The sequence below is a fragment of the Octopus bimaculoides genome, chromosome 6 (assembly GCF_046866305.1).
Source record: "Octopus bimaculoides isolate indiv1 chromosome 6, ASM4686630v1, whole genome shotgun sequence".
Lineage (NCBI taxonomy): Eukaryota > Metazoa > Mollusca > Cephalopoda > Octopoda > Octopodidae > Octopus > Octopus bimaculoides.
Window position 1 is genome coordinate 110587167 of NC_142933.1, and position 25140 is coordinate 110612306.

General features: G+C 38.0%; 1 protein-coding gene across 2 annotated transcripts in view; it reads right to left on the reverse strand.

Moving 5' to 3' along the window:
- Positions 1–25140, reverse strand: part of LOC106873543 (retinoid-inducible serine carboxypeptidase) — a 40872-nt gene that overhangs the window by 10010 nt on the left and 5722 nt on the right. For both annotated transcript variants that reach the window (XM_089354440.1, XM_089354441.1), the window contains exons 2-8: positions 20401–20528; positions 18808–18897; positions 16262–16414; positions 13845–13919; positions 13119–13229; positions 6380–6611; positions 4407–4520 (exon numbers count right to left, since the gene is read on the reverse strand). In XM_089354440.1, coding sequence (XP_089210566.1) covers positions 4407–4520; positions 6380–6611; positions 13119–13229; positions 13845–13919; positions 16262–16414; positions 18808–18897; positions 20401–20528 — 903 coding nt within the window. The remainder of the gene's footprint in view (positions 1–4406; positions 4521–6379; positions 6612–13118; positions 13230–13844; positions 13920–16261; positions 16415–18807; positions 18898–20400; positions 20529–25140) is intronic.

Below are 25140 nucleotides of genomic sequence, written 5' to 3' on the forward strand. Positions count from 1 at the left end.
GCGACGTCTATAATAATAATAATGATTTCTTTATTAACCACAAGGGTTTATATTAAGAAAAACATTATCAACAGGACAAAACAAAGAATGTGTGAGTCCTATAATAATAATAATAGCTTCAAATTTTGATGCAAGGCCAGTAAGTTCCAGGAAGGGCATAAATTGCAAAAGAGCAAAAGGCAAGATTGAACTCGGAACATAAAAGACTGACAAAATGCTGCTAGGCATTTTTACCTGGCGTGCCAACAATTCTACCAGCCCACCACCTTAATAATAATATCAGCGGAGTGAAGATAAAAGACTCAAATGTTTGGTCATTAAGTTCAAATGTTATTTTCACAGCAAATTGTGACATAGTTTTGTACGAGTTTTATTGTTTTGTTTGTTCTAATTTGTCTCACTGACATAAAACCACTGCTCCCCTCCACCACTACCACCAGGTCATGCATAAATTCTTTCCTCGTCAGAAAAACCATCTGCCACCCCCCCACCCCCAATCCTCTCACAATCCTTTTGTTTCCGTAGATATGTGTTGACAACTAGTTTGATATTCTTATTTTAATGAACAGATGTGAATCACAGATAGGAACAATTTATTTTGAAACATTGATTTGTAAATTTCTACGAATATGCAAATTTATGATGATGATAAAAGTGTGAACGAGTGTAGAAATTAAAGACGAAATGTCCTGAGATATACAAGGTGATTTTCAGGTGGATTTCTTTTTCAGAGAATAAAATAGAACGGATGTATATAAGTATGTATGTAATATCATCATCATCATCATCATCGTTTAACGTCCGCTTTCCATGCTAGCATGGGTTGGACGATTTTACTGAGGACTGGTGAAAACCGGATGGCAACACCAGGCTCCAATCTAATTTGGCAGAGTTTCTACATGTATATAGATAAATGTGTACGACATGTATTGTTTAAGTTCACTTCTTAGATTCTGGGAAAACTTCCAAAAATCCCAAAATGTTCAATAAGAAACACAGAAATTATATATATATATATCATCATCATCATCGTTTAACATCTACTTTCCATGCTAGCATGGGTGGGACGGTTTCACAAAAGCCAGCCAGGCAGAAGCCTGCACCTGTGACTGTCTTGGTAGGATTTTTTTACAGCAATGATCACCTGACAATGAAATGCCATTGGTTCCTTAACTTCATCATAGAGAAGGTGTAATATAAGCAAAAGCAGTCCTGGTGAATCAGTGGCCTGCATGGCCGCACTGTCCATTACAGAAGAGGAAGCCTTGGATAGCTTTGCAAATGAAAGACAAACAAATTTTCTATCTTGATGAATGCAAAACTGTTGAAAGACCAAAATGTTTACTTAGCTCCAAGTCTGTGGTGAGGCCCACAGGTGAGAGAGAAATCTCCTGGATAAGCTGCTAATCCATTGAAAATAACATTCCCAGATGATCTGAGATCAATTCCTGACAGCCAAGTAAAACAATGTAGAAAGGGAGATTTGAACTGAAGCTCTCTATGTTGCTGGTCCAACACCTTACCACTCAGCCACTTTTACAATCCTGATAAACAGAGTTCTTTTGATTAGACATAAAGTTAGGTCTTTCAAATGGAATGAATTGGGGTTGGGGTTACCATTGAAATACTCCTCTTGCCTGGTATATTACTGGTACTGAGTAACTTCCAGTTTTGAACAAAGAACAGCAAAGATGACGCCTAATGTGGCTTGAATTTGGGATAGAGAGGGATTCAACTGAAGTCCTCCACTTCACCACATTCTCACCTTCCTGGGATGAAGGGAAGTTTAGTCAACCTTGAACAATTCTGAACTGAGAAATTAACAAGAATCAAACTAAATTCTTTGCTCTTGCATTTTCTGCCAACATTTTGCATGTTTGGGTGCAGAGGGAATATTGGGTTATAATGGCCCAACACCCCCACCTCGCCCCAGCAAAAGGAGACCTCTACTCCAGCACAATTTAAGAGAGAGAGAGACCTTAGCACACAATGACAAATCCAAAATATTACTAGAGTTCCATTCTCTTTGGTCTTTGGAATCAAATATTTATGGCCAAACTGTGGATCTTGATAAAAAGATGCAGGCATAGCTTAAGAAGTTGGCTTCACAACCACAGGGCTTCAGGTTCAGTCCTGCTGTGGGGCACTTTGGGAAAGTGTCTTCTACTTGGGCTGTTGAGAGCCTTGCAACTAGATTTTGGTAAACAGAAACTGAAAGAATCCAATTGTGTGTGTGTGTGTGTGTCTCTCTCTCTCTCTCACTCATTGTCTGCACATTACGTGGCAGCTGTAAAACAACCATCACCATCTTATAAGTAGTGTTGATAACTTCCAGTTTCCCCTGAAATGGCCCTGGGGAAATATTACCTTCCTAGGAAACCACTGACAATTGGCAACAGGAAGGGCAGCCAGCCAAGGAAAACCTGCCTCAATGAATTTTGTCTGACTCGTGCAAGCAGGGAAAAGTGCACATCATGACAGTGGTGGTGGTGAATGATGAGTTAGTCCTCAAGCTGTGAATTCTAAGGTCATTCTCATGACATTCTCCTGATAAGAATAATGAAATTAGGGTTTTTGTTTTCACCAGTCAGGTTGTTTCTGATAAAATTTACTTGCTGAATAATTCTTTATGTTATTTCTTTTCCACTTAACAGATTAAAGAAAAATTATCTTATTATCTCACCCCATCTTAGGTTTATATATATATAAGATATATATATTATATATTAGATTGGAGCCTGGTGTTGCCATCCGGTTTCACCAGTCCTCAGTCAAATCGTCCAACCCATGCTAGCATGGAAAGCGGACGTTAAACGATGATGATGATGATGATGATGATGATATATATATATATATATATATATATATATATATATATATATATATGATTATATATGAGAAGGTCTTACAGCTGTTTCCGGGATATTTATTATATCCCTTCATCAGAGACGATGTGAGGGGATGGTTAAGCAATAGTTAATTTAGATAAGATACGAAATAGAGAGTGAAGTGGAGGAATGAAAATAGATGTGAGATATGCAGGGATATTGCATCTGTAGATCCATTATTTAGGCAGAATAGTATACATATAAGATTCCAATACCTTGTGAGTAAATTCCAATGGCAGATCATATATCAGCATGTGTATATATAAAGAATTTTTTTCAGAATGAGATAAAAAACCAAGGCTGTGAAGATTTTAGAACATTTATAAATTGAAGGTCTTACAGCTGTTTCCAGGATATTTATTATATCCCTTTATCTACTACTGTCTACTACTTCTAAGGATCCCTCTGACATTTGAGGGAGTCTATTTTTTGCGCATTCCTGATGATGTTTAAAGTACCTGCGCGTCTCCCACATGTAAAGACTGCTAATTTCTCTGTTAGTTTTCCATTTAAATGTTTCTATGAGCACATTAATACTGGTGAGAGTTCCACCCCAATATTCCCATCTTCTAAAACGTGAAGAGCCACATAGCTCCTCTACAGCCAGAAACCTGTTCTGCTCTGACCCCTTCTCTCATACTTCAACCCTTTGTCTCCTAGCATTGAGCTGTTTCTTTCAGGATAGTCTCATAAACCAATTGGTCACTTCACTAATACTAATGGCACAAAGAAAGCAATCGGTACACTCTGTAAAGTGGTTAGTATTAGGAACGGTATCCAGCCATAGAAGCCATGCCAAAGCACACAATAGAGCACAATGCAGTCCTTAGACCCAGTGGATCCTTTCTAATCACCCAACCTATGCCATCAGGGGACATGGACATTAAATAATGATAATACAGATAAATATAGGGTGATTCAAAAGTCTTCATACATAGGAAAAATTTATTTTTTTTATAAGAAATGGATTATAAGATCCCCCAGATTCCCTAATCTGACCCTCTCTTGATTTCTATCTTTGGGGGCATTTGAAAGGCATGGTGTATCGCGGAAAGATAAGACATAAATCATTTGAAGGAAAGCATCACCAACGCATTTGTACATGTATCACCAGAAGTGCTATTACGAGTTCACAATGATTGGGGTAAACGTATTGCAATGTGTATTCAAAACAATGGTAACCATATAAGAGCCTGTTAGATAAAAAGAAAAACTGTTCTTATAAACTGTTTCTTATAAAAAAGATAAACTGTTTCTATGTATGGCAACTTTTCAATCACCCTGTATAAATGATGCAGGTAATTAAATATGTGAAAACTGAAATAAATATTAAGTAAGGATATTCTTGTCTTCACATGCAGGAGCCTACCTATTATTATGAACAACCAACAAAGAATTTATGACTAACCCCGCCCCCTCCCCCTCCCATTTAACTATAAAACCTATAAAGATTTCTAAATCCTGCAAGAAAAAAAGCGATTGTGTGAAGTTTTCTGATTGGAAAAATGTGGAACTTACTTCCCCAAACCACATGTGATGGGATGATCCCCAGTTTTTTCCGAATTACTGTATTCATTAAGTTGGAGAGTTTACTGATTTGCAAGGGGCCAGTCCAGGTCCAGAAAAGGTCGTCTGAAAACCAAAATAGGAATAACGTTAATTGGGAAAGAATGAAGGAAATAGCTTTCCATTTTTGATAAAAAAAACTTTCTTTATTAATCTTGAAAGAAATTCCAAATTATTTTAGCAGTTAATTTCTTGCAATAACAGAAATATCAACAGGTATTATTTAACTTTTTTGCAACAATATTTCTGTAGAAATACTCTGCCTTTATTTCAATTAATTTTCAAAATAATGAAGAATTTATCAAAATATCTTTATCCTTATTACATTACTGTTTGGAAAAATGGATTAACATAACATTTTTGAAGGAAGATTTTAATCTAAATCACTTTAGAAAAAGAAATAGTGTTGTAGAACCAGGGATAGTTTCAGGCAGATTGGTACCAAAAGGGATTAATAGCTTTCACCCACCTCCCTCACATTAGTTCTTGCAAAGATTTCTGGTACTGAAGTAACCAATATTTGGTAGTTGAATAAAGTCTTGCTCTTGGGCAGGTTAATAGCTTTAATCTGCCCTGGGACCATGTCTGTATCTAATCAGAATCTCTATCATTACTGCTAATTCCAAGCAGTACCATAAACATTTCTGATATTCACAGAACCCAGAGAAGTCGTTGTGTTTGAATACAATACACCTCAACACTGCAGCAGTTTGTTTTGCAGGTCTTGTTGATTTTGTGGTCAGCAGTGATGGAAATGAGCAGGGGGGGGGAAGGTGTTCCCTTGTGTTTCAGCTGACAGGTAATGAAAAGCAAGAGGTTGTAGTGTCTAACCCCACCTCCCTTCAAACCTCAGCATCACGGCCCTTAACATACTCCTTCCTAAAACCCATTTTCATCCCCAATGATCAGAACATGTCACATCTGATATTTAACTGAGGTTTATTTATATAATCCTATCGGATGAAGTAATATTTGATGGGGTCACAGAAAGACAAGGAGACAAAGATGTGTCCAGGCTGTGGCTACAGCTCCCTTCACAGCAACCATATCTAATATATATATATATATATACATATATATAACACATGTTGTAGATAATCGATCACTTGATCAAAGTATTGACCAGACTATTGGATGGTATATGTCACTGGTCACAAGGCACATCACATTAAGCATTGCTTCACCCTGCTGGCCAGATCAAAAAGCCAGTCCATTGCAGGGTTCACTCATTCGCAGCTGAGTGAATTGGAGCAAATGAGAAGTGAAGTGTCTTGCTCAAGAACACAATGTGCTGCCCAGTCCAGCAATCAAACTCAGAACATTGAGGGTGGCTCAAAGGTCCCTGTTGCGATATAAGCACAGGCATGGCATAAGTGCACTCATTGCTGTGTGGTAAGAAACTTGCTTCCCAACCACATGGTTCTAGGTTCAGTTCCACTGCATGGCAAGTGTCTTCTACTAAAGCCTCATGTTCACCAGAATCTTATGAGTGCATTTGGCAGACGGAAACTGAAAGAAGCCCATCATATATATATATATATATATATATTTCTCTCTCTGTGTTTGCTTTTGTGCTTGTCCTCTGCCACTGCTTGACAACTGGTGTTGGTTTGTTTACATCCTTGTAATTTAGTGACTCGGTAAAAGAGACCAATAGAACAAGTACCATGCTTTAAGGAAAAAGTAAATACTGGGATCCATTTCACTAAAAATTCTTCAACCTCGTGCCCCAGTATGGCCACAGTCTAATGACAGATAAAAGATATCATGTTGTCTAAATTGGGGTTACTAACAGAGCTTCATAGAGCTTTCACACTGGATAGGCAAATTTGGATTTACAAGCGCCACCACCACCAATATGAACAATAACCATCCATAACACATAGGAAATATTCTAATTGAAAAGCATTAAAGATGTTTTATACTTAGGTGTTGTGGTGTATCGATAAATTCCAGGCTTTGGTAACTGTCCATCTTCCCTTGTGGTGACCACTGCAGTATGTTGTACCAGTTGACGCCTCCAGTTAAATTTGCAACAACACCCTCGGTTGCACGCCACATGCGCGTAGCCTCCGCATAGTGTCCAGACTTCACCAAACTTACAACTTTCTCCGCATACCTGTTCACTAAAGTACGACCATTCTCATCTACAAGAGACTTTCACAATACAAAGAGAAGAGACAAATTAAGACAATGCCAACCACCATTACTGCCGCCGCTACTACCACTACTAATACTACTACTACTGTTACTACTACTATTACTACTGTTGCTGCTGCTGCTACTATTACTACTGTTGCTGCTGCTGCTACTATTACTACTGTTGCTGCTGCTGCTACTATTACTACTGTTGCTGCTACTACTACTACTACTGCTTCTACTGCAACAGCTGCTTCTACTACATCCTCATCTTTTAACGTCTGCTTTTCCATGCTGGTATGGGTTAGATGATTTGACAGGAGCTGGCAAGGCTGGAGAGCTGCACCAGGGGTCCAACTGTCTGGGGATGCTCTTCCTAACGCCAACAGAGTAAACTGGGTCACCCAAGAAGGTTGCAAGACAACAACCCCACCACCAGCTGTGAGGGGAGACTGTGATTTTACTTGGCTCAAGGTGTCTTCTCAAGCACAGCAAATCACCAGAGATCTCGGTCCCTTGTCATCCCCCCTGTGGGGCTCAACATCTGAACAGTAACTTGTACTACTACTACTACTACTGCTGCTGCAACAACAATCATTACTTCCATGGCAATCATTGATTTCTAACATTAGAACAGAGCCATGAATTTGAAGCGAAGTCATTGGTAGAACTAGTCTCAAGAGATCCCTATTTTAGTCAGATAAAAAAGCAATACCAATTTCTGAGGGATTAGAACAGTGGTCCCCAACCTTTTCCTTACCAAGGACTCCTTTTATTTAAATGAGTTTTCCCACGGAACACAGGATATTGAAAGGTCTGTCAGCTTAACATGTTCACAGACCCCCAGTACTACCTTTGCAGACCTTCAAGGTCCACAGACCACCTGGGGTCTCCAGACCCCAGGTTGGGAACCACTGGGCTAGAATATAAAACTATGAATGTAAATACAGTGAGATATTTAATGAGTGTTTTACCATTTGTAAAAACTGAGAACTGATTAAAAAATAAATTAGTGTTAATAATAATAATAATAATAATCCTTTCTGCTATAGGCACAACATCTGAAATTTGGGGAAGGGGTTTAATCAATTACATCAAACCCCAGTGTATGACCGGTGTTTAATTTTATCATCCCTGAAAAGGTAAAAGGGGAATGTTGATGGATTTGAACCCAAAACAAAGAAGTGGAAGAAATACTGCTAAGCATTTTGTTTGATGTGCTAATGGGTCTACCAGCTGGCAGCAACAACAACAACAATAACAGCAGCAGAAGCTGGAGTAAAATTTCCAACTTGCTGAGATCTTTGGGTGACATCTGGAACAATCCATATAAAACAAAAAGCAGCAGAAGCTGCAACGAAAACACCATTTTTACACTTGTTCACCTCCACAAATCTGTAAAAGGAAGTTAAGAGCCAACTGGGTTGACTCAAAGTTTCACAGCAGAGAAACATTTCATCAGTGATCAATTACAGGAATCAATAAATGATTGGAACAGTCAGAATGGTCAAATTTATTATTCTGACAGTGTTACTCACTTTTCTTCTTGTAAATTTTATATAAATTTCATGTCTTTGATTATCCTCTGAACTTTGATCACAATTCTTCAATAATAAGAGTGGCTGTGAGACACGGGAGTGGCTATGAGGCGCAGGAGTGGCTGTGTGGTAAGTAGCTTGCTCCCCAACCACATGGTTCCGGGTTCAGTCCCACTGCATAGCACCTCAGGCAAGTGTCTTCTACTATAGCCTCGAGCCGACCAAAGCCTTGTGAGTGGATTTTGTAGGCAGAAACTGAAACAAGCCCATTGTGTGTGTATGTGTGTGTGTGTTTGTGTTTGTCCCTCCAACATTGCTTGACAACCGGTGCTGGTGTGTTTACATCCCCATAACTTAGCAGTTTGGCAAAAGAGACCAATAGAATAAGTACTTGGCTTACTAAGAATAAGTCTTGGGGTCGATTTGTTCGACTAAAGGCAGTGCCCCAGCATGGCCGCAGTCAAATGACTGAAACAAAAGAATAATTCAATGAATGGAAACTTTGGAATCTGTTGTTCTTCCTGATGCTTGGCACATGGTTATCTATATATATAAAAATGAGAATGTGTGTCTGTCTGTCTGTCTGTCTGTCTGAATCCCTAAAACTCGAGAACTACGCAACCAATTTCATTCAAATTTTACAGATGCCTTACTTAGGGTTCCAGTTGTGTTTTAGTCAAAAAGAATTTTAACTTCTTGCAGAGTTCGAGCCCACGGCAACATAATATCTCCTCCACTATTTAAGTATTACGTGTCAAAAGTGAAACAAAAACACTCATGTCAAATACTTTCACTTTAAAAATGAGACTATTCTACTAACTGAAACAATCACATTTCGATACAGTAATGACATATACTTTCAGAGAGAGAGAGAAAGAGAGAAAGAGAGAGAGAGAGAGAGATGTATATGTATACATATAGATGTATATGTACACGTTATTCCACTAACTGAAACAATCACATTTCGATACTGTAATGACAGATACTTTCAGAGAGAGAGAAAGAGATGTATATGTATACATATACATGTATATGTACACGTATATGCATATATATATATATATATATATAGATATAGATATAGATCTATATGCATACATGTATATGTATACACATGTGTAGATGTATATATATATATATATAGATGTACATGTAATATGTACACATATATACATATATATACATGCATACAGATATCTATACATATATACACCCATCACACACAAACACATGCACACAAACACACACATTAGTCATTTGTTTTCTTATCCAAAACTACGTCAAAAGTACTGAACGGATCTTTATGAAATTTGGAAATTATATTCTATGTATAACGGCCATAACTCCCATCAAAATTCATATATTTTTGATGTTGATGAAATTTTAACCCGAACATAACAGATGAGCATTATTTGTAATTCAATGGTACAACAGTGTAAGACTACCCTTTCAGATATACTTACATTGTGATTTCTGCAATGTGGTGCATAAATTGTCAAGTAAATGAGACGCATCTTTGCCTCCACTGATTCACTTGCAAAGTGTTGAGTAAAATTATTTCGTTGCAGACCTCCTTTGGGTCTTTTTATTATCACTACGACACACATAGTCCCCAGTTGGTAACATTGATTTCAAGGCCCTCCTAGATGAGAGACTGGCATTCCACTTAATGTCTATGTTCCATGCTGGCATGGATTGGAGAGTTATTAATGTAGAAATATGGTATCGTAGCTACTAACAGTTGAGGGTTGCATAGTCTAGACGGCGTTTTTAGATTTCATTATTCTCTTTAACCCGGGCAAAGCCTGGTATTTCTGCTAGTAAGAAATATTTTTGTTGTAAGAAAATTTACCAATAAATTTTTAAAAAAAGAAAAAAAAAGATTTGCTGTTTTCTGAAAATGTTTAGCAAAAAAGAAAAAAGTGTGATTAAGTTTGAAGAGATGCAGCAAAGATGAAGAAGAAGTTTAGCGACATTAATGCAGCACTTCAGAGAGAAATGCTTTGAAATGATCCACAGCAAAAAGTATATTATTGGAGCAGCCTGACTAGGAATCAGGCATGTGCCATCAGTAATTACTCAGGGTAGGCAGTTGGTGACATTTATTTAGTAAAACACACAAAAAATAAGCGAAACACAGGCGCACGACTGAGTTGGAGGCAGATTTACCTCTGCCTTTATAATGCGTAAAGAAAACGTTGTTGTAGGAATGTACACAGCACGTGTACTACGGCAATATTATATGTAGCTTTAATAGTGAGATTGAGAAGCAGGGGCGAATTATGCCTACCTAATCTACAAAAAAAATAAGATATTATGCATTTTATACATAGTAATCAGAGTAAGCTTCATAATTTAATTGAATTAGGAGCATATTTTGCCATAAAAGATAAATGTTGCTATTAATCTATTTTATTCAGGGTAGGCACTACCGACCTTGCCTACTTAGGCAGCACATCCCTACTAGGAATTGTCATATTTTAAATGACCTGATCACGTTTTTTTTTTTAAGGTTTGATGTTGAATAAAGACTTTCCTATTTAACCCTTTTATAAACCCTTTAAATCGTTGTTTGTATTTTTTTTTTTAAATGCTGATATCATATGCTTTGCCACTGGCCATATGGGGAATTTTTCTTATGCTGAATTTTCGTATGCAGTGAAATTTCTTACAATTTCTTATGGCAAATTTACTCCTGGCAAAAATGTCTGCAGCAAATTTTCTGGAAAAGCTTGGCAGATCCTTTGCAAGTACTCAATCCAATAAAGACCACTGAACTCACCTCCTGATGTTTGTGACATCATTGTCTTGGTTTACTAAAGGCTGGCAGCAAAACGATAAGGTTGGGAATTAACGAAAGATAATTATTGGACAAAACAAAAAATATTTATTCACAGAGGCACCACATGAATTATTGTTTTTTTATCTTTCATTTGTTTCAATCACTAGACTGTGGCATTGCTGGGGCACCACCTTGAAGAATTTTTAGTCAAATGAATCAACTCCAGTACCTGCTACTCATTCTATCAGTTTTGTTTTTTGCCAAACTGCTAAGTTACGGAGAAGTAAACATACCAACACTGGTTGTCAAGTGGTGGTGGGGGGGGACAAACACAAAGACACACACACACAATGGGCTTCTTTTAGTTTCCATTTACTAAATCTACTCACAAGGCTTTAGAGCCTAAGACTATAGTAAAAGACATTTGGCCAAGGTGTCACACAGTGGAACTGAACCTGGAACCATGTGGTTGGGAAGCAAAGAGCCTGCACCTTTGTTAGATTCATCAGTTGAGGGTAGCTTTTACTGAGGAGACACACAATACACTTGAAACATTAGTGTCATGGAATCCTCTACACCACTGAATTGCCCATTGTCTAAAGTGATGAGAGGACATTCTCTGATGGCAAAAACAATAGTGATCAGACTATTCACATTCATTTCCGTCAGAAAACATCGAGAACAGAAAGATTGTTAAGAAGATATTTATAATTTCCAATGTTCCTTTTAACATGGGAGACAGACTTTAAATGGTGATGAATTTATATCTATAATAATAACAACACTGGTTTCGAATTTTGACACAAGGCCAGCAATTTCAGAGGTGGGAGTAAGTCAATTACATCGACCCCAGTACTCAACTGGTACTTAATTTTATCAACTCTGAAAGGATGAAAGGCGAAGTCAACCTCGGCAGAATTTGAACCCAGAACATAAAGGCGAAAGAAAAGTCGCTAAGCATTTTGCCAGCTTGCTGCCTTAAATATAATCCTTTCTGCTGTAGGCACAAAATTTGTGGGGAGGGGCTAAGTTGATTACATCGACCCCAGTCTCCAGCTGGTACTTATTTTATCAACGCTGAAAGAATGAAGTTGACCTCAGAAAGTAAAAACAGAGAAAATGCCACTAAGCATTTTGCTCCAAAAGCTAATGGTTCTACCAACTCACCACCACCACAAGAAGAAGAGGAGGAGAAGAAGAAGATTCTATCTGGACCCACCTGCAAAGTCATGTGCTGTTTATCTTGATATGATATCACCATGTCACGCACATATGGTTGTGATGCATTTGCCTGGTGTACCCTTATCAGACAGGTAGTCATGATGGGTTTATTGGGCTTTGTATGTCATTTTGATGGCATGCACTGCTCTCTCACTCAATAATAATGATAATAATAATAATGAAAATTGAAATACAAAAGATGTGGCATCTTAAAGCGAGAACTGTTATTGTGGGTGCCTTAGGTATGATAAGATAGGAATGTCAGAAGCATCTAGATAATATCCCAAGAGAACCATCTCTCAGAGAAATCCAAAGGATTGTGCTGACAAATACTGCCCACATTCCTTAGAAAAACCCCTAACAATTCAAATGTCTGTGTCATTTTACAAGGAGATATTTCGCTGTTGCCCCCACCACTTCTCCACTCCAAGTTTTCAGTCATACTATACCATCTCTTATCCTTCACTTGCTCTAGGATGCTGGGTGTGTCTTGGCAAGTGATTGTAACAAGACATGCAGACTAAAAGTAAATAATAATAATAGTCAAGAAGGAAGATGAAAAGATAGATTGATACAACCCGCTTAAGTATGAAACAGCACAGCTATGGAGAATGAAGACGGTGAAGATAGTGCCAATTATTGTTGGGTCCTTGGGGACAGTATCAGAAGGCATCAAAAGGAATAAATAGGAAATTGGAATAGAGTGCCCAGTAGAACTGTTACAAAAGGTTTGCCTCCTTGGCATGGCCAGAATAATCCAGAAAGTAATACATAGCTGAAAAGAACGGATAGCATGGTACCATAGGCAGCAGGTAGTAAGCCCGCTATGCATGCAAGATGCCAGGAGCCCCAACAAAACCTGTGATATAATAATGATAATAATACTAATAATTGTAACATTTTCATTTATATTTTATTTGATGTTTTTAACTTGCTGTGCTGTTCATTGATGAGGATAGAATAGATCACCATAAAAATACTTACCATAGTGTAAAGGAACGGCGCCCAACTTGACACAATCTTTGATGGATCTATCCAGGAGTCTCCCATGGCCAGTCCACGAAAGTTACATTTCAATTGCCCATTTTGGATAGCCTGACATTAAAAAAAAGGGTTACATTAGAAAGGGGTTGAGCAAAGACAATCCCATGTAAAACAGGTTTATGTTAGAAAGGGGTTGAGTAAAGATAGGTGGGTTAGAAAGAGGTCAAGTAGAAAGAGCTCAAGTAGGTACAGCTTGATAAAACATGGTGTTATTTGTTAAATACAACAATCACCATCTGTAAGTAGAGGTTTTTAGAGATAATGAGTTTTTAACTAAAGGGGGGGGGGGGAGAAGGAAAACAAATAAGAAAGAAACTGGTAGAAGAAAGTAATGGGGAGAATAAAAGAAAGAAAAGAGAAAAATGAAGGAAAACAGATAAAACAGGGGGTATCAAAAAAGATTTTAAAAAAAACATAAAAGATAGGAGAGAGAGAGAGAGAGAGAGAGAGAGAGAGAGAGAAGGTAAGTAAGAGAAGAAAGAAAGTGAGGTGGAATGGCTTTTCTGGTAGCACTCTAGAGCCATTCTTCAAGACAACATACTCACCATTTTACCTGCAGGGACCACTTTGCACGATTCCCCTGTAAATTTCTGTAAAATAATGTTTAAAAATTGTATTTCCAATAAAATATAATCAAAATGGGGAAACAAAATGGTAAGAACTTACTTGCCAGAGACGCAAGCTGAACACTGAAGCCATTTTGCCACCGTAAGACTCAGAAAAGATATACAATGGAACTTTCTAGAAGGAACAGAAAATAATAAAAAGAAAGGAAAAAAAAAGGAAATAATTATAAGAGGCAATAAAAATGAGATGTTATGGTGTTCATGCCTTTCTCGTGAGAAATAAGAATGTAGGGCTAATGTTTCACTCAGAATGAAAAATAATTCAACAGAAGATAACTATTACTACCACTTTTACTACTAATACTACTACTACTACTACTACAATGAGCAAAACAAGAAATCTTTAAGCTGTCACTCAGCCTGCTAAATATAGCAGCCAAAACTGCTTTAAGTCATCATACATTAACATCTAAAAAAAAAAGCACTGTATGTTGTATAATGATGATGGCAATTGTTGTTTGTCCCAAATTAACTCTTAATGGAATTTGCCCCATGGTCTGCAGGTATTAAACCAAAAGAACCGGTACAACCTGCAGAAGTAGAGTTGAAGCTAGTCCATGTTTCCACCCAACTAAAGAGCATATTACACACCCTGAAACACCTTTCATGATTTGCATAAAAGGACGGAGTGACCAGTGACCATCCAGACATGTTGCACTCTCTCTATTGTCCAGTTTATTTCAGAACGAAATGGAGACTCTGGTGGTGAGGACAGAGAAAGCAGTGAAAGTGGACCTGGTCAGATTGCAACAGTTGCTGCACTTATTGTTGGCTGAGTGCACCACAGCACAATGCATGGAATTAGGGAGACAGTTCATGCCAAGGCTGAGTTTTAGGGTACAGTTGTAGTTCAGATTTTGGGTACTGTGGATGGGTCTCTAGAGTTTGGCAAGGGTTGTGAAGTTTGAAGTTGTTTATGGCACCAAATAGTACAGGTGTGGGAAGTTTGTGAAGGTTTCAATCAAAGAAAGTGTGAGAGAGTACAGTTCCTTCTGATACTTCGTTCAAGAAATTGCAAAATTTGGAATGTGTTCTTTTTGCACACAATATCACCATGGTGATTGAACAAACTGTTTACTTAATGTTGTTTCTCAAAAAAGGAGTCGGGGAGCATTTAAAAATAGAGAGAAGGGAATTAAGTTAAAAGCTTTGCTAATCTAGAGGGGATTTAGAATGGTGTGTGTGAGTTTCTTTTATTTTGTGGAATTTTTAAGCTGTCGTGTGTTCTTTTCTGTGAAGTTTATGATTAGTGTGGTGATGTAGTGGACTGAATCCATGTCCTGATTTTTCCAAATGGGAATGTATGCAGCTTAATGATATCAAGAACAGGGTTTTTTTAAGTTTTCTTTTAAGAACATTCATAGAAAGATAATGGGGCCTGCATGAGGTTACCTCAGTTACAGTTTTGCTTGGCACAGTCCAACCGATGCCAGCAAGGAACACAGATGTTAAATAACGATTAGCCTGACTTTCAGATTTTATGAATTTCATAGTTTTGCTTGCAAAATGCTGTAGAATCCACATCCTCATCATTTTTTAAAGTCCACTTTTTCCTTGCTTGTATTGATCAGACAAAACCTTTCGAGGTAGATTCTTCTATGGCTGGACACTCTTCTTGTCACCAACCCATCATCTATTTCCTACTAAGGTAAGATCTTCCCATTGTTCTTCAAATACAAACAACTCAATGGCTGGACAATTTTTCACAGAAGATTATAAACAAATTTCACTGTTTTTGAATGAGCTGTGAGTGTTTACAATCAGTATAGAACTGTCGAGACAGGGAGACACACACACACACACACACACATTTTTTGTTATAGTTTACATCTAGCAAATCCACCCACATGGAATTGGTTGGCCAAGGGCTATAGTAGAAGACACTTGCCCAAGGTGCCATGCAGTGGGACTGAACCTAAAACTAAATAGTTGTAAAAAGAAATTCTTTATTACACGGCCATGCCAGCACCTTTGATACGGAAAAAACATTATTTGGGTTTCAGGTTTCCTCACTAATGCACACACACACACACTTCTATGGTCCCACACAGTAGAAAGAGAAACTAGAATATGAATTTGCTTCCCAACCACATGGTTCTGGGTTCAGTCCCACTGCGTGGCATCTTGGGCAAATGTCTTCTTCTATAGCCCTGGGCTAACCAAAGCTTTGTGAGTGGATTTAGTAAACAGAAACTAAAAGAAGCCTGTCATGTGTATGTGTGTGTGTGTGTCTGTCTGTCTGTTCCCCACCCTCACTGCTTGACAACCAGTGTTGGTGTGTTTACATCCCCATAACTTAGCAGTTCAGCAAAAGAGACCGATAGAACAAATACCAGGCTTAAAAAAGTACTCAGGTCAATTTATTAAGCTAAACTATTTTAAGGTGGTGTCCCAGGATGGCCACAGTCAAATGACTGAAACAAGTAAAAGATAAAAGATTTAAAAAAAAAAACATACCTGAAACAAAGCCTTTTTCAAAACAGTTTTTAATGTTGTGATCAAATCATGGGCAATGGTTTGGACATCTTTGGCCAGAGCGGAGTCTGAAGTGACGTAACTGAAGCCGGAACCAACTGGATTATCAATAAACAAAAGACTGGCCTCTGTCAGCTGACAAAAACAAACAAACAAACAACAAAAATACATATAATTCTTGTTAAAAACTCAGTGGATACAATTAAAATAACTTTGACCCTTTAACCCTTTAGCATTCAGACTACTTGGCCAAATGTAATCCTTATTTATTCATGTTGTCTTGAGTTAATTATGTGTTATCTCATAGTTCTGAGATTTCAATGATGTAATTGTTAATTTTTAGAATAACATTGTAGGGTAGGTGTGAGAGGTCGGATCTGGATGGTTCCAACATGAAACATGTAGAATACTTGGGCTAGAAATGGCTGCTTTAAACATTAAAGGGTTAAAATAGCCATCTGTTTATCATACCAAATGTATATACAACATTCTTTTCTACTCTAGGCACAAGGCCCTAAATTTTGGGGGAGGGGTCCAGTCGATTAGATCAAGCCCAGTACACAACTGGTATTTAATTTATCGACCCCCGAAAGGATGAAAGGCAAAGTTGACCTGGGCAGAATTTGAACTCAGAATATAAAGACAGACGAAATACCACTAAGTATTTTGCCCGGCATGCTAACGATTCTGCCAGCTCGCTGCCTTAAGTATATACACCATTGACAGATATGATGGTATGGTTTTTGGCTGAGAGAAAAGACTTTACTGAAATAACTTTTTCATTATGAAATGCTTAGCGGTATTTCGTCTGCCACTACGTTCTGAGTTCAAATTCCGCCAAGATTGACTTTGCCTTTCATCCTTTCGGGGTCAATTAAATAAGTACCAGTTTCACACTGGAGTTGATATAATCGACTTAATCCCTTTGTCTGTCCTTGTTTGTCCCCTCTATGTTTAGCCCCTTGTGGGCAATAAAGAAATAAATATTATCTCAAGTCAAGGTGGTGAGCTGGCAGAAACGTTAGCATACCAGGCGAAATGCTTAGCAGTATTTCATCTCTTTATGTTCTGAGTTCAAATTCCGCTGAAGTCAACTATGCCTTTCATCCTTTCAGGGTCAATAAATTAAGTACCAGTTGCGTACTGGGTCGATCTAATTGACTGCCCTCCCCACTCCCCAAAAAATTTTCGTGCCTTGTGCCTAGAGTAGAAAAGAATATCTCAAGTTCAAGGCATTACAGGGTCATCTGCCCAATTTCCATGGGTCTGTAAGTGACCAAGATTACAAAAGTCCCCCACCATCACCACCACCCACCAATCAGGTCCCCAGTCAGTTGCTGGGTTACTCATTTACTGCTGAGCGAGCAGAAGCAACCCCCAGTCAGGGACTTGAAGCCACTTATTGTAAGTGCAACATCCTGGCAACCAATCCACTCAATATTAACCCTTTGGGTATCAACCCACCCAAAACTGCCCCAGAAATATGCTAACAAAAGACTGAGCCCTTAAAATATCAACCCACCAGAAACTGCCCCTGGTCCGTTGATACAAACCTCCTGTTTTAAAGTGATGCAAAGGTACGCAAGGGCTTGGTGGTAGGGTTAAGCCTAGAAAACATAATTCTGATTTACTAAAATATAATGTTTATTTAAAATCTGAATTGGTGTCAGAAGCCAAAAATCACAATTGATATTTAATACATGAAATATTAAAAATAAGTAATAAAAAGGAGAGTATTGTAGTTCACTTGAAGCATTGTGTATTGTTTGTAAAGAATAAAAAGTTTTGAATGGTACAACAATGCACTATAATACAAAAAAAAAAAAGGACTATATACCTGTTTTCTGAAAAAAAAGAAAAGCCATTGGAAAACAGTTTATAGCAGAGACTCCATCTAAGAATATCTGAAGAAGGAATTGTATTCCAAAATATCATCGGACTATAGATAACTAGATTACAACAGGTATATAGTCCATTTTTTGTATTATAGTGCATTGCTGTACCATTCAAAACGTTTTATTCTTTACAAGTAATAAAAAATAAATATGAAAAATACAGAGAGAAAAATTCAAAAATCCATCAATTGCCACCAATATCATTTCTGTTTCCAACAAGGAAGGCTACTTCTACTTCTGACATGTTCCAGTTTTATTCTCACCTCATTTGTTACTAGATACAGTACAGATACACTTTATATCATTAGATGCAGTACAAATTAATCAAGTATTTAACCCTTTCATTATTGTATTTATTTTGAGATGCTCTGTGTTTCTTTCAGTTACTTTAAATATAACAAAGAATTTAGTAAAATAACTTACTTATAATTAAGCTAGTGTTAGGAACATAAATTGTGACTAAGGTTTGGTGGAAGATTTTAATTCAAAACTTATGGGAACAAGACATTTGTACTCAGAGCCAGAGCCAGTTCCAGCTGGGTTGGTATCAAAAGGGTTAAGAGAACTGAAATGAGAGAAGAAATGCTTGGATATGTAAAATTAAATTACTTCAAAGAGAATAAACAAACTTACCCAAGTATATTTGCGATGTTGGAGATTTATGTCTAAAGGACCAATTTCCATGAAATTACCAAATCCCACTGAAGAAGCGCCAGGACCTCCCTTGAAATAAGAATAAGAAGAATAAGGCTGTGCATTGTTTATCTTGATATGAGGTCAGCATGTCACACACGTGGTTATAATGCATGTCCCTGGTGTACCCTTATCAGACGGGTAATCACGAAGGGTAAATTGGGCTTTGTATATTTGTACCCCAGTGTCACTCTGATGGCATGAGCTGCTCTCTCACTCAGTAGTAGTTTCTGATTTAGGGCCCAAGGCCAGTAATTTTGAGATGAAGAGGTTAGTGAATTCCATCAACCCCAGCACTTTGAATGGCACTTTGTTTTTATTGACCCTGGAGGGGTGAAAAGCAGGATAAACCTCATCAGAAGTGGAACTCAGAATATGAAAAAAAGTCAGAGAAAAATGTCCTTTGGCATTTCATCCAATGTTCGAATGATTCTGCCAGCTCACTGATCCATTCTTTGATTTCACCACTGAAGACATTTCCATACCAAATGCAATCTTCTTATCACACATTCAGCTTTCAACATGGCACATCTACAGATATACTCCAGGCTGAGATATGCCACACCAAGCACACTACCATGCAGTGAGGAGCCATATGGTGTCCAGTGTGATGGCCCAGACATCATTCTTTCCATTGTCCAGCCGATTTCTGCCATAGCACAGAGATGAAGAGACCAAAGGGATCTTGCTCAGAATGTGACAGTTCCTTTGGATTTACTACTTATGGTCAACATTCCAGTAGAATGTTTTGGGAATGTCCAATCCATGCCAGTATGGAATATGGACGCTTAATGATGATGATGAGGAGGCTGAAGGAGCCCTTGGACCAGTTGTTCTTTGTCTTTTTTGACTCCATGGTTGTAATAGAAATAGGTATTAGAAACAACGAGAGGGTGAGTCAAAAAGTAATGCCATTTTGTTTAGGACAGGTATAATTAGCAACACAGGAACATGTATCATACATCAAAATGAAGCTGGTCCTCTGTGGATCACATGCCTACTTTTCAACATAGTATTTGTGTGTCTGTATTTGTCCCCCCCAACCATCACTTGACAACTGATGTCGGTGTGTTTACATCCCCGTAACTTAGCAGTTCAGCAAAAGTGAACAATAGAATAAGTGCTAGGCTTACAAAGAATAAGTTCTGGGGTTGATTTGTTCAACTAAAGGCAGTGCTCCAGCATGGCTGCAGTCAAATGACTAAAAAGAGTAAAAGAGCAAAAAAAAATTTGTTAGGAGCATGAATGGCCATGTGGCGACGGACCTTGTTTTCCAACCACATGGTTCTGGGTTCAGTTCCACTGTGCAGCACCTGAGGCAAGTGCCGGCTTCCACAATAGCCCTGGGCTGACCAATGTGAATTTGGTAACCAGAAACTGTGTGGAAGCCTATCAGATGTGTGTGTGCATGTTTGTCACTTGACAACAGGTGGTGGTGGGGGTTGCCGATGTGGTGACAGAGGAACAGAGTAAATCAACAAGGAAAACATGTTAAACAATAAAAAAAAAGCCATAGAAAGTTGTGAAACTCACCTGCAACCATAGAATAAGGGGTCTGTTCTCAGGTTCAACATGTTCATACATCCAGTAGAACATATAGGCTTGAGGACGGACATTCACGTAACCCCACCATTCAGTATTGTTTCGGAACTTATCAAACACTGGCAAACAAAATCAATCAAATTCAGAAAACAAATTAACAGAAATTACAGAATATATTAACATATGTAATTATTTAAATTAACGTTTTTAATTAACTTGTGAAATTATATCAAATGTTCTCTTTGAACAAACAAACAAACATTATTGAGTAATGTGGAATGTTTAGCTTTACAAAATACAAGGCAACCTCACTAATGTTGGTGTCATGATAAATTGAACCCTGCACACTCTGGAAAGTGGCTGCTGATGATAGAAAGAAGGGCATTCAGCCATAGAAACCAAGCCAAGAATTAAATGTGCAAGGAAAACATGATCCTCAGACAAATTAGGAGTGAAATAACTTTGGATGATAATTTACTTGTGGCAAACCATCCAACCCATGCCAACATGGAAAACAGACATAAAATGAATGATGGTGTTGATGATATGAACTATATAAAGTAAATTTACACAATTTAAATTAAAATAATCGAAGGCTCACAGCACCTCATGAGAACAGAGGAATTAAGTTGTTAACTACAGTCAAGAAAATCACATTATGGGTTTAAGAATATTTCATCGAACACACACACACACACACACACACACACACACACACACACACACACACACACACACACACATTTAAGGGTTGGTATTAGTATTTATTTAATTATGGTTTTATTACATGATGAAGCAGATGTGATATGAATATGGAGCCAGTCTGTGTAGACGTTCCAAGATTATTTGTTAAGTTAATTCCCGATATGTAGGTCACTTGAAGTGATGTAAACAATTTTGTTCTCTAGAGAAACACAATGTAATACCAGTGTTGAATTTCTTCTGATCAATAACAATCATTTAATCAAATAGATTATTGAATCACACAGTAAATGTTCGTAATAACCAGTCGAGCAGTTTTGATTAGCTGAAACAGGCCTTCAGTTGACGTAAAGTAAAAGCTTTATATAAACAAATAACCCTAATTGTAATGTAATACGAATGTGATGTCCTAAATTTAAGTTGGGATGGGAAAAACTGACAAAAATACAATTCTCATATTTCTAATGATGACAAAAGAAATCTAATGAGGTCAATGACACAGAAATTGAACTGGATATTGATGTGGTGGTGATATCCCAGGTCAGCCTTGATTTAGCAGATGTATGATGGAAGCTGTGACTAATTCAATTGGTGTTTAGAATGAGGTGGAATTGGTGGGAGATTAGAATGTTATTTCTAGCAGAGCAAGTAACCACTTTTGACATTTGTTGGGTAAATCAAACCGGATATTTTAAAACAGGTCAGATGCAACCCACCAGAAGCAGTTTTGGTAATGTGCACGGTATATTCTATGCTGTTCAAAATATTTCTATGGAGCACAAACGAGACATCCTGTCATGAAATGTGATGGCACTGGTGGTTCCATGGCTGTTATTGGTGAACAGTCTGATTTGTCTGTGCAGCACAATAATGATAATCCTTTCTACTGTGGGCACAAGGCCTGACAATTAGAGGCAATTAGGGGGGATTAGCCGATATATCGACCCTAGTGCTTAACGGATACTTTATTTTATAGACCCTGAAAGGATGGAAGGCTAAGTTGACATCGACAGCATTTGAACCCCAAACATAAAGCCAGAAGAAATGCTAAGCCTTTTGTCCAGTACAGTAAGGATTCTGCCAGCTCACCACCACCACCTACAATAGGCACAAGGCCTGAAATTTAGGGGAAGGGAGATAGGTACTGGAATCGATGTAATTGACTAAGTGGTACTTACTTCATTGACCCCGAAAGGATGAAAGGCAAAGTTGACCTCAGCGGAATTTGAACTCAGAATGGAGCGCTGGGCAGAATACTGCTAACCATTTCGTCCAATGTACTAACAATTCTACCAGCTTGCTGCCCTACTACTACTACTACTACTACTAATAATAATAATAATAATAATAATAATAATCCTTGCCTTCAGTTGATCTTTGGTATTACAAGGAGTTTTGTTAGTCTCTCACTCAACTGCACCCCACACATAACAGTCAAGGGAGTTGCAGTCTGGAGAGTTAAGTTGCCAGATGTTAGGGGTGATGTGGTCGCAGAAATGTCTGACAGCCATGACTGGGTTCTCCTGTTTGTCTGGCATGGTGCAGAGTCCTATTGCTAGCAGCCACCCTCTTGACCCAGGGTAGCACTACCTCCTCCAGGCACTTGATGTAGGACCCCATGTTGAGTCTGAGGCCATATTGAAAGAAGAACGGAAGTATAACATCGCCATCACTAGTGATCACTCCAAACACCATGATGTTGACTGGATGCTTGATTTTTATCACTCTTGTTACATGTCCTCATATTAATACCCAAACACTCTGAAATGTTCATGTTGGAGCTTCTGGCATGAATGCCAAACAGTATAGTATGTCAGTTCCAAACTTCTGGCAGAATGAATTGTGTCATGGTGCTGTTTTCTCAAAAACGGTGCCCAACTGACCCTACCGTGCTGTGAAGTTGACAAAATCAAAAATAAACAATGTGCATGCATAACATTAAAAATATAAAATCACAACAATTTACCCATTGCACCCAGTATGTATATATATATATATATATATATATATATATATCCAAGACTGTGTTTAAATGTTTAAAGGGATATATTATCTTGTCAGTTACCATGTTTTCTCTGAAGTTGGTTTCAGCTGCCAACTAACCACAATGGTCCTTAAGTTGTACCTTCGCTAACAATAAGTCACTAGGCTCTGGTAACTTTTCTCGCTGGGTAAATCTGAGTGTCCTGTTCAAGACTGCATAGTTTCCAAAGAGTAAGCAATAGTATTAATAATGGTAAGGAGAACAGAGATCTTCCACATCCATTATTTTATTTAGCAGTTACTTACAGCATCCTTATGAGACCTACATGTGTTTCAACTGCAGCAACTGCACACAGTTGAATATGCAACCTAGCATCATGGTCGGTGCAGTTTCATCAGGGTCCTTCACCCTTCGCCGTTTCTAAGTGATACCGACAGACTCTACAAACTGAATGAACAAAGTGTTCTTTAGGAGGTATGGATGCTACTACTGTTAATAGTTGTAGGAATCTTGACTTAGAGTTCACCTCCACTAAATGTGGAAGGTGAAACAAAACACAGTCCTCAAAATAGGTCAACGTTGGACTGAATGTTTATCATTAATAATAAATCTGTTTTGTCAAGTGCATACTTGTTGCAATGTGTCCAGTAGATTATCCCAGCCATGTTGCCATGCTTCTCAGTGTATGATACCACTCTCTAAGTTGGAGAAAAAGAATTCAAAAAGGCACTTGACCATGTTTAGAGAGATCTTGAATGGTGGGGTTCCCCAATTATTCTTAGAGTCTTTCTTCTTATTCCTTCTCTTTACTGTTGCATACTATGTATACTTTCCTTCTTTGTTTTATTGTATACTGTATATACTTTACACACACATGTCGTCGTTTAATGTCCGCCTTCCATGCTGGCATGGGTTGGACGGTTTGACTGAGGACTGGTGAGCCAGAAGGCTGCACCAGGCTCCAATCCAATCTGGCAAAGTTTCTACAGCTGGACGCTCTTCCTAACGCCAACCACTCCGAGAGTGTAGTGGGTGCTTTTTACATGTCACCGGCACAGGAGTCAGTCAGGTGACTCTGGCATCGACCATGCTTGAATGGTGCCTTTTACGTACCACCGGTACTGGAGCCAGTCAGACAGCACTGGCAATGACCGACACTGGTATATATATGTATATAGTAATAATAATGACTAGCTGGACCCGTGAAAAACTTCACGGAAAACATTAAAAAATGTAAGCATCTGTAAATTGTGTGCTGGTGCCATGAGAAATGTTTCTATATTGTGACACAGAATATAGAAAGAAATGTAGAACCAATAACTATATAATCCAACCAAAATATCTGTTATGCAAATATAAACAGAATTACTATTTAGCCTTAAAATACATATTCAAAGAACCTTCTTGGTTGAGGGGTACGGAATGTTCTGGTATTCTTTTACTTCTTTCAGTAATTTGATGGTGGCCATGCTGGAGCACCGCCCTTTAATCAAAGAAATCAACCCCTGAACTTATTCCCTGTAAGCCTGGTGCTTATTCTTTCAGTCTCTTATGCCGAACTGCTAAGTTACAGGGATGCAAACACACTAACATCGGTTGTCAAGCCCATCATATATATGTGTATATATATATATATATATATATATGACAGGCTTCTTTCAGTTTCTGTCTACCAAATTCACTCACAAGGCTTCGGTCGGTCGGAGACAAAAGTAGAGGACACTCTTTAAAGCATAGAGTTGAATTTTGTGTAGCCACCTGTTGGCAACTTTTCTCTCCCACCCATTTTTTAGGGGTATTACCCAATTTTCTGGGCTCTTTTGATAGATATACCCCCTTCGAAATTTGCATTAGTTTTTGAATGAAAAGTAAAAAAGGAAGGGAGGGGTCTTGTTTGTAGTTTGTAGAAAGAACGTTAAACATGCCTGAAAAAAAAACGACAGATATGTACACAACAGGTATGTACAAAAAGAACAAATTGGCATATTAATATTATTGATAAGGAGAACGGAGATCTTTCACATCCATAATTTTATTTAAGAGTT